Source organism: Microchirus variegatus (assembly GCF_963457635.1).
Source record: "Microchirus variegatus genome assembly, chromosome: 2".
Taxonomy (NCBI): Eukaryota; Metazoa; Chordata; class Actinopteri; order Pleuronectiformes; family Soleidae; genus Microchirus; species Microchirus variegatus.
The window spans coordinates 8046896-8058464 of record NC_139803.1 but is presented as its reverse complement, the minus strand read 5'-3'; the positions used below and the strand labels follow the sequence as shown (position 1 = coordinate 8058464).

Genomic DNA, 11569 nt, shown 5'->3' with positions numbered 1-11569 from the left:
CCCTCTGTATGATGCTGGTGTCCTGTCGGAGTGCTGATTGTGAAACATAAACAGGAAGCGGAGCAGAGTTTTGGGGAGTAGTTAGACAGCCATTGCAGTGTCGTGGCTCAGTAACAAAACACGAAAAAGGAGAGGAAGACCTGGCACTTCGTAGGCCCTCTTGTTTTCTCACCGGGAGATCACTTTACATGTGTACAGGAGCGAACACACATTAAATAAGCTAACCTGCGCCTAAATAACAGGTGAGTCGTTGGATATATTGCCTTTATGTCTTATCGGGAGAGAGTCTTATGTGGAACGCTCGGCATTTGTGCTAGCAAAATCAGCCCGGCTGCTAACGACGCTATGTTAGCCTGGCTAACACCGAGTTGGCTAACTCGCGTACTACTACACCGTTTTTTAGTCGGATTTAAACCCAGAAACAACTCGCGAATGTGTGTATTTAACATCGAGAGTTATTTGCAGAACTATGAAACTATTGTACGATAGGTGAAGTGTTTTCCTCTCAAACTGCTAATTAGCCAACGTAGTCGGTAGCTTCCCCCCGATGCAACGTCGCCTCTTCAGGATTATGACACGTAGCTAGAGGCTTCCTGCTAGCCATCCTGTTAGTCGGCCTCACCCAGGACTTAAATTTGTATATCCAAAGCAGCGTGTCCGTGTTTAATACGTGTTTTATTATTCCGATATTTTGACCTTTTCGTTAACGCTGAATCTGGAAAGGTGTTAATGGTCCATGTAACGATAGCCGTGGAAGGTAAAGGTTAGCTAATTTCCTCTGCTACGTTGACAGTGATAGTGAGAGGTTTGACAGCCGAGTCAGCCTTAAGTGTATCACAGAGTCACAATCGATGACACGAGATGGTGGCAATATGTGTAGTTTGTCACTTTATCTCATGACATGACATTGTTATTCTTACATTGATTAAATACCTCTGGTTTTCCTTATCTGATCTAGGAGAACGTACTACAAGTAAACTGTCATCTTAGATTCAAACAGTCAAAGGTTGTTAATTAATTAGTTAATTGATTACTTAATTATTTCGAAACTGACAGTGGTCTCGTTGATGGTTTTTCTTCCCAAATATGCCCTTCTACATGTCTGTACAAAAGTTGGCTCCCAGCATTTTGTGTTTATTAATGTTTCTTACATGTACTGGTACAGTGATGATGACAATGACAGTCCTTCAAAGCAATGTCGATGTGCAAACAGTATTGATAATAAGTGATTTTTCAATTATTGTCAAATTACACAAATATTTCAACAAATATATTTGAAGTTATGTGCATTTTCTTGGTGTTATACTGACAGTATATATATATATGTAGTCATATTAATCAGTAAGATAGCAGTTATAACTTGCAAGCCTACTTTATGTAGTCATCATGCTTGCTTGAAACTCTCATTGGCCGATGTTTGCTTGTGGTTGTTAGTTACTATCAAGCAGATTCACACTCAAAGCAGCAGCATCAGCATCACACTTAATATAATACGAGAGTATCAGACTGTAATGTCAGCCCACAGTGTTGCAGCCAGTGAGCCACGAGTGTCGGCGTTTTGAACTGGAGAGGAGCAACAGCTGACGTGGAGTTCAGCTGTATTAGCATGATCTTGACCTTTGGCTGCTTTAAACTTTAGTCCTGGAGTCGTTTGTGTGTTGTGCAACTGGAACTCGAGGTCAGCACACGTTTACTTTGCTCCGGGAACATCTGTAGCTGTCAAACAAAAACTTATATTAATTGGGATTTGTGTTTGTCTTTAACAAATATTACTGAAACATGGTGACATTGTGGAGCAGTCACAGATGGAGGAAGTTTAGTGGTTATTTTCTGATTTCAGTTGTCAGAATAACAAGAGCTTGGGTAAACTAGAAAGAAGAAGCCACAAGCTGTTGCCTATAGTACTTCAGGGAGCCGATTTCACACAAATAGAACATTTCCTATCTTGAAAGTCTAAAGACCTGGCTTTGTTTTCAAGGCCGTTGCAGTTGGCTTGTGTTGGACAGAGAGCTCTTGTTGCCTGTTGAGATGCTGTCAGTTGGTATGTGATTAGTGCTCTGGATCCTCTGTCTTCGTGCCCAAAGATTTCTACGAGACAAAGACGAGTCATCATCAGCATCAGCTGTAGCAATACAGTCATTACCAATTACCAATAGTAGTACATATGCATCGAGTTAGGCTTCATTAGTGACGGAACAGTTTTCTTGTATGACCACTATCAGAAAAGTTGTATCATATGTTTTAGATATTGATCCTGGATTATTTTGATGGATATGAACTTTTTTGTTCCCTTTCTTTCTAATCATGTCTGTCTTCTTATCTCTGTTTTTTCTTTGCAGCTCCGGATATGTCAGCCCTAATTAGTTGGTTTACAAGTGGTTTCAATAGTGTACTACAGTTTTTAGGTGAGTACTGGTGATCGGCCACACACAACTGTACACAATTTTGATTTTTTTTTTGTATTTTTATGTCATTAATCTAAATGTCCTGATTAATGTATTCAATGATAATAATACTAATAATGGTCTGTTTTATATTGATTCATTCATTCATCAGGACCACAGTGATAAGCTGTTGTTCATAACAGTTCATGTGTTGTGTTTGTTTATATTGTGCCTTGAGATTAATCTGAAATACAATGGTTTGGTTTGATTCCCATTGAGACCATGCATGCTAATTGTGACTCAGCTAAAATGCTCAGCTACAAAACCAATTCATTATAGTTTTACACTTCTTTAAGGGCAGAAACTGACCAGTTTTGTTCTAAGTTCACAAATAAAATGTGCAACATCCAAAGCAATAGCTCAAAATGTGTTTGCACAATGCATACACATTGATATATATTGAAATTAGTATTTCAATTGCACAATGTTATATTGTGATAATTGTTGTTATTAAATTATTATCCCGCCCCAGGTGAATGACTCGTATCGGAGCTTGTTTTGTTCACCAGCTGCTTTGCCAGCGGATGCTCCCTGTCTCTGTGTCAGAGCTGCTTCTTTAAAGCAGTCGTTCCTGTTCTCCCTGTCAGGCATGTTGCGTCCATCTGCTGACGTCAATTTAAGCTGACTAAGTCATACATTTCACAAAATTTTGAAGCTGAGTCAGAGAGCAGCAAACTCACGACCTTGTTCTCTGGTCAGAAACGTGTGTATTCAGAGAAAAATCGTCTTGGTTTCTGTTTTAAAGCGCTGACATTTTTGTGCATTTTTAATTGGATGTATTGTCCAGGCTTTCCAGGTTTTATGACTCACTTTTTTTTTTGTTTCAGGACTGTTCAAGAAATCAGGCAAGTTAGTATTTCTTGGCCTGGACAATGCTGGCAAAACAACGCTACTGCACATGCTCAAAGATGACAGATTGGGACAGCATGTGCCGACTTTACATCCAAGTGAGTTTCTGCTCTCATACACGCACACGTCCAAATATTTATTTTACATTTTCAAACAATCCTACTGAATATGGCGTTTGTTGAAATATTCACGTCTTGTCTAAATAAACTTGACGAGTCAGTGACTTCAGATGTGGAATATTTCAGGGTTGTTCTCATGATTATTTTCCTCTCCAATAGCATCCGAAGAGTTGACAATTGCCGGCATGACCTTCACCACCTTTGACCTTGGAGGCCACGCACAAGGTGTGTAGGTGTTTATTAAGCATGGGCGATACAAGCAAATAAATATATCTTGATATTTTTGTGATGATGATTAATCGATATCCATTAAAATTTGATTTTAATTATTTAAGATTATATCAATTCTATCAATGTTTCAGGGGAACCACTCCCTCTTTTTTTCAACTTATGTATGTAAGTTAAAAATTCAAAGACTAAAGTAAACTGCAGTGAAGAAACATTGGACTCTGGGTAAACATTGAGATGCTCTGCTCTAAGGTAAACTGCAGCAAACAAGCAAGAGCAAATAAAAACAATTTCAAAGACTTAGTTGTGGGGGCTGGTGTCTCCATGTTTTCTCCGATTAGCATAACCACACGCGGTTAACCAGTGTGCCAGGGAGGTCATATGATCCGTAGGCTCACTAATGGTCATGTGACATAGAATCCTGCAGTGTTTATATCATGGGTATGTTTCAGTGAAGATTTGATTCCGCTTAAATAATCAATAAAATAAAAGCTGGACAGTAAGCACTCAAAACTCATGTTGTGTGTTGGTTCTTGCAGCCCGCAGAGTGTGGAAAAACTACCTCCCCGCCATTAATGGCATCGTCTTCCTCGTGGATTGTGCGGATCACTTAAGATTGGCCGAATCAAAAGCAGAACTTGATGTAAGTAGCAATTATCTGCTTGGTTACTGTCGCACTGCAGAGCAATGGTTTCAGTCGTGTTTAGAACCGCTCTGCTACGTTTTCAAAACACACACACACACAATTGATACTGAAAATGTGTTGTTAAGAATCAAATGAAACTCATCAGTAGTGTTTGTCAGAACACATTTAAAGGTATACTTATAATAATATAATATACTTATAATTTTAATAACTTTGTCTATTCTCTCCAGGCATTAATGACAGATGAGACCATCGGAAATGTGCCTATTCTGATTCTGGGCAACAAAATTGACAGATCAGAAGCCATCAGCGAGGAGAGGCTGAGGGAAATCTTTGGATTGTATGGACAGACAACAGGCAAGGTAAGTAGAGTCAATTAGTTTAGACGTCTTATTCAAAAGAATGCATGGGGAACCAAAGGTGGAATAAAGGGAGAATGAGTCTCCACCCTAACAGTTAAAAGTTTCAAGGATTATAGTTATCTCTTGCTTATACAGATCATTGTCATTTGGATTGCAGAGATGTTTGACACAATTTGCTTAGTGGCAGTCTGAAACGACAGTGTTGGGTGTAGAGCATTGATAAGTGGAAAGGCAAACGTTTTGTGATGCAAAGCAAATATTCTAGTAGGCTAATGGCTTGTATACACAAGCTCTTTCCTGAGGTAACTACTCTACTTTTACATGGAGCTTGACAACTGCCTTTTTCTAACAAATAAACTGTAAAAGAAGTCTGTACACATTGTAATGTACTGGCCATGAGGAATATGGCTCAACACTCACTATGCAAGTCAAATACGTCTATACTCTAGGGCCCTGAAGTGGAGCAGTGTCCACTATAAAAGTAGATTTTAAGAAAAGTCACCTTGACTGTGTTTTCCTCTCCTTTCATGCATGCAGTCATGGAAAGGATTCAGCAGTACTCACTGATTCTTGACCCAAAAAAAGAGGTCCTTTTAGTAAAGGTCTTAATTTATGCTCCTCAGACTTAACACAAGCTGCAGTTTTTCAAACTAAAAACGTAAAGCTGCAACAACCACAGAGTTAAACTGTCAGTTGCACTTGTTTTATTCCAAAAACATCTATATCATTTCCCTGCTTTTCTCCCAGGGCAACATTCCTATCAAGGAGCTGAACACGAGACCACTGGAGGTGTTCATGTGCAGTGTGTTGAAGAGGCAGGGCTACGGCGAGGGCTTCCGCTGGCTCTCACAGTACATTGACTAAAAAAAAATCGACCAAGCAGCCGCGACGTACCGACAATACCACCACCACCACCAGGCGGGCGCTAAACTCGACCACTGAAGGCGCCCATTGTTGCCATCAGTACCATCATACTCGGCCCCACGTTTGGTTTAACAAATCCGCCTCCACCTCCAGAGAGACCAGTACAACTTGATCCCAATAGACTTTTATTGGTCGAACATTTGGTTCCGCAGTCACAGCATTCATTCACCTGTTTGCTCTCACACCACACACAATACTCATGTCTCCGTCTCTCTTTCTTTTCTAAGAGAGTGGCGAAAAAGCAACGGTTTCCCAGCCCATAAAAAAAAAGAAAAAAGCAGCGTGTTCCCAGTCAAACAGATTCAAATCTTTTCTATAATGTGTCTGTCATTCGCCGCCCTCACTCCCCTCCACTCCTGCCACCTGTCGCGTGTGATGATAGACGCATTAAAACTGTAAATCTGTACACGTATATATCAAAGAATAATCCCCGGCCCTCCTTCTTCTTCTCCCCCTTTTCATCTCATCTTGAGCAAATGACTGAGAGCAACATAGTTGTATTCACTGCAGTACACTTTTTTTTTGTTTTGTTTTTTTTAACAGTAAAGACATTCATTCAGCATTGTAATCAATCACTGTACTTTGCTTTGTCCATTTTACTCTTATTTTTTCTACATTATTTCAATAAATAAAATGTGTGGCCATGTATACAGCCCTCATTATAGCGTGTGGCTGTTTCACCCAGTTATTAAAATGGTTATTAGTGATTAATTTAGGGTACTAGCAAGTAAAAATACGTTTGTTCCAGACTTCTATCTTGTGGGCACGGTAGCGCTGAACTGTAAACCATGGGTGAACCAACGGGACGAGACTTTTAATAGAAAATAATACTGGCTGTAACTCCCAACAAGGTTTTATGGAATCATGTAGATAGCACAGTGGTCAGTGAATGCAAAGGAAACTATTTAAGTAAATGACACTTCTGAAGAAACGGCTTGGTAATAACTTGCAGTACGAGATGAAGGGAGGACTGTGATAGACGGGCGTAACATCTAGTGGTAATCCAGACTAATAATTCATCCTACACATGTATTTTGCAGAGCAGACCTTTTTACAGGTGATAGTCACCACGCGTAGATAAAAAGAGGACAAACTCCCACCACGGGAACAGATAACCGGCATTCTGACACGTCCAGGAAAGGGACCATGTATATATGAAATGTACACAAACATCGTACATGGATTTTTGTATTCATAAGTGGTATCCTTTGATCTATGTGCATTACCAGAAACTATTATGCATGCCTTGTTCTTTTGATTTTATAATGACCATTATTGCAGAACACAACAGGAGGAAAGAAGATGCCAAAATTTTCCAATGACAGCTTATTATTATCATGTTTTTGTTTGTTTTTCTCCTTCCTCCCTTTTTTTTTTTTTTAAAGAAAAACATGGAAATGATAGAATTGCGCATAATACATAAAATTTTCTTTCCCTCTCTTTGTGTCTCTTTCATTCCCTCACGACGACGTAATGAGCTGTTCCTACGTGAGTGGGACTTGGCTGTTGTTTGCATCCAAAAAATGTAATAAATGTTTGCAATGAATAACAAAGCAGGCTTTAACGTTGATCCACAATGTCATGTTTCTTTAATGAGATCAGGGATGAGCCAATACAGCAGTATTTGACACCTAAATGACTGATTATCAAAAATAAATGGCAACAGCAATATTATTTGTTTACATTTTCAGATTTATTATATATATAAGGGAATCCTTTTGGAAATGAACTCACAGATACCTAAAACACAACAAGGGACCTTAACGAGACAATATTTATATTTGGGAGGGAAAGTATAACATATATATAATTTAAAATGTACTACAAGCTGCCAGAGAAATTGTGCTAATAAAAACGTCACTTATCAGTTACAGCTGAAAATGCAAATGCAATTTACTATCATGCCACAGGGTGGCACACTTGAGAGTGGGGAAAAGTTCTTGTTTAGATCAGGGTTCCCCAGTTGCTTTCTCTTCTAATTTAATTTAATTTGAGATTTGTCATTTACCATTACCATTCAGATTGTTCTACCTTAAGGTAATGCAAACTGAACTTAAACACATTGATACTAAGAAACCCAACATGTATGATTGAATTAATTGATTGAACTGGTCAAAGTGTAATTACAGATGCTGAAAAGTGAAGGTTTTTTTTTTGAGTAATTGTTGAGAGTCAGATTTGCCTCAGGCCCGTTGACTGTGCCTCCGTGTGCAGAGATGTGTCACTGTGTCTGTGTTTCACAAAGAGTCTGTAAGCTGCAGAGCTGACACCTTTATTTTCCTCATTTCATGCTGTGCAAGACATCATGCCTGGTCTCTGTGTCCAAGAAGGGGCAAACCACTGTCCCATTGTCCTGAAACTTAAGTAAGATTTTTTTTTTTTTACTTTTTTTGTCAAATTTTGGACGACATGCTATCGTATGACTTTTTGGTCCAATTTTGGAACACATTTTTTTTTTTTTACTTGTTTTCTCAACCATTAATCAAATCTTCCAGTGTGTCCACAGGAGGGCAGTTTGAACAGTTGAGCAGCAGCCGTGAATCAAAGCTTATTCTAAATGTAATATCACGTGTGTCCACCGGAGGGCACTTTGTATAAATCTATTTGGAATCTCCCACTTCCTGTTTGCCAGTCAGGACTTTCACACATGCAGAGACAGCAGGAGCAGGAGGAGACACATGGAGGACGAGGAGCAGCGAGGACAAACGTGTGGTAACTGCTGCTTAAAAATGATCCACACATTTCTTAGATGTTCTGTTGACGCTCTGTTTACAACTGTTGTTAACATCCGACCTGAGTGATCTGATCACAGGTGTTCAGATTACACAAGCTGCTGCTAATGCTAATGCTAATGTGACGTCACTGCTCCACAGTAAACAAAAACCTTTCATTTAATTTCTCTTCACATACAAATTATGTTGTTTTCTGTTTGTTACAGAAAGACAAAGAATCCAGTACATGTTAATGTTATTATTTTCTTAGTTTGGTCCAGAAAATGTTTGAAAAATGTCCATCAATATTTCTCAAACCTTGAATTGATGATTCTCAAATGTCTTCTTGTTATAATTATTTCTTTGTTATAAGGAACAAAGAAACCAGAACATGTTCAACACGTGTAATAAAATAAAACAATTAAAGAACCAACAACAATTCATTGATTATTAAAGTAATTGTCAATTAATTTAGTAATGGTTTAATAATGCAGTAATCGTTGCATCCCTACTTGTTTTATATATTTTTCTAAATCATCAGAGACACCATGATACAATTTATCACGATATTTGAAAAATCATATATTGCGTTATACTGACAGTGCTAGTGAAAGTGAGCACTTTGCACCATCTAGTGGACTGAACTATACCTTTATTTTGTTATTTTTTAATGCCAATCCACAAAAACGTTTGACATTTATATGTAACATCAGTGTGTGCAACCACGGCAACCATTAGCTGTACGTTAAGTTGCACTATTGTTTGGATGTAGTTTTGTCGCCACTTTCACGTTAGACACTGGAGATGCATCGAGAGTTGCATTTACACATCTGTTCAATATTGTCACAGGGTGGCTCCGACCACCTCTTGTCGTTGTTTGGCAAATCGGTTAACAATCTGGTTTCTTGGTTTGTGGACAAAACAAGATTTTTTAGAACAACATCATTTTCCAGATTTAAAAAAAACCTGATCAACATTTTCTGACATTTTATGGACCAAACCATGAATCCAGTATTTGTTTATGGAGCAGTAAAGTAGGATTCACCTGTGATTTCATCACCTCAGACGGACGTTAACAGCACTTGTCAACAGAGCCTCTGTTTAATGTGTCTGCATTGATTTCCATTGTTAACATGTGACTTTAGTGAAAACCACATTCACCTGTTTGCTGCTTTTTCAGGCTGAAGCCAGTCCAAGTCAACTGCAGCTGTTTGGAGCTCTTCAGTGTTGGTATGTTCACACAGGAACTTGATCAACACTCATTTTTATCTTTATTCAAACACTTTAGATGATCCATGTTTAGCTCACTGCACCAAATTTCACAAAAATGTTAGACCATACGATGTCGTCCCAAATTTTACAATTTTTTGGGGAAAAAAATGTTTCGTCCAAAATTTGATAATAAAAAAAGTCATACTATACTAAGATGTCTAAATACTGAAAAAAAAACCGTCATACTATACTGTCGTCCAACATTTGAAATTTTTTTTTGAAAAAAATATTTTTGGTCCAAAAATTTACAAAAATGTCATATCATACTTTGTCGTCCAAAATTGACAATTTTTTGCAGAAAAATATTTTTGGTCCAAAATTTGATTTAAAAAAAAGTCATACTGTGTTTGTATTTGTCTTTCTGTCCCTGCTGGCAGCCACATAAACATGGATCATCTAAAGTGTTTTAATAAAAAATGTTGATCGAGTTTCTGTGTGAACATCCCAACACTGAAGAGCTTCAAACAGCTGCAGTTGACTTGGACTGGCTACAGCATGAAAAAGCAGCAAACATATAAATGGAAAAGATGATAATTAAATGTCTTGTTTTTGAGCTGTTACCCAGTACCTTCGCTTTGACACACATTTGACCAAAAAGTCATACTAAAGCCAAAATTTGACAAAACTGCCCCCCGGTGGATACACGTGATATTACATTTAGATTAATTTTTGATTCATGGCTGCTCGACTGTTGAAACTGCCCTCCATACTTGTATGGAACACAACTCATCCACTAGAGGGAGCCAAGACTTACAAATGTCAATGTTCAAAGTCTGCAGTCAAAAGCTCTAAGAGATATGTAATATCACATGTGTCCACCAGAGGGCAGTTTAGATAAATCTATTTGGAATCTCCCACTTCCTGTTTGCCAGTCAGGACTTCCACACATGCAGAGACAGCAGGAGCAGGAGGAGACACATGGAGGACGAGGAGCAGCGAGGACAAACATGTGGTAACTGCTGCTTAAAAATGATCCACACATTTCTTAGATGTTATGTTGACGCTCTGTTTACAACTGTTGTTAACGTCCGACCCGATTGATCTGATCACAGGTGTTCGGATTACACATGCTGCTTCTGCTAATGCTAATGCTAATGTTAATGCTAATGTGACGTCACTGCTCCACAGTAACCAAACACCTTTTATGTAATTTGTCTTCACATACAAATTATGTTGTTCTCTGTTTGTTACAGAAAGACAAATAATCCAGGAAATGTTCATGTAATTATTTTCTTAGTTTGGTCCAGAAAATGTTTGAAAAATGTTTATTAATGTTTCTCTTCTGTTTCTTGAGGATTCTTAAATGTCTTCTTGTTATAATTATTTATTGTCATAAGGAACAAAGAAACCAGAAAATGTTCAACATGTGTAATAAAATAAAAGAATTAAAAAAACAATTGATTGATTATTAAAGTATTTGACAATTGGTTTAGTAATGGATTAATATTCATTATCATTGCATCTCTACTTGTTTTATATATAGACACCATGATACGATTTATCACAATATTTGAAAATCATATATTGCGTTGCACTGACAGCACAAGTGAAAGTGAGCACTTGGCACCATCTAGTGGACTGAAATGTCAACATTTGACAACTTTTTTTGCTCCATAAAAACAAAGAAATCATTCAAACTCAATCATTTTTGCTTTGTGGACAAAACAAGACATTTTAGAAGATCATCATTTTCCAGGTTTAAAAAAACCTGATCAACATTTTCTGACGTTTTATGGACCAAATCATGAATCCAGACAATAATGGACAGTTTAATCCATTATGAAAACAATGACTAGTTGCAGCCCAAGAACAAACACAAACGGTGTACATGTGTATTTGTTTATGGAACAGTAAAATTCACCTGTGATTTCATCACCTCAGACGGACGTTAACAGCAGTTGTCAACAGAGCCTCTGTTTAATGTGTCTGCATTGATTTCCATTGTTAACATGTGACTTTAGTGAAAACCACATTCACCTGTTTGCTGCTTTTTCAGGCTGAAGCCAGTCCAAGT

At 38.0% G+C, this 11569-nt stretch overlaps 1 protein-coding gene across 1 annotated transcript; it reads left to right on the top strand.

Moving 5' to 3' along the window:
• Window positions 1-115: 115 nt before the first annotated feature.
• sar1b (secretion associated, Ras related GTPase 1B) lies at window positions 116-7041 on the top strand. The gene is made up of 7 exons (XM_083909852.1): window positions 116-242; window positions 2340-2405; window positions 3272-3391; window positions 3572-3637; window positions 4180-4283; window positions 4517-4648; window positions 5396-7041. The coding sequence occupies exons 2-7, from the start codon at window positions 2348-2350 to the stop codon at window positions 5510-5512; spliced, it is 597 nt and encodes a 198-aa protein (XP_083765978.1). The 5' UTR covers window positions 116-242; window positions 2340-2347; the 3' UTR covers window positions 5513-7041.
• The last annotated feature ends 4528 nt before the right edge of the window (window positions 7042-11569 follow it).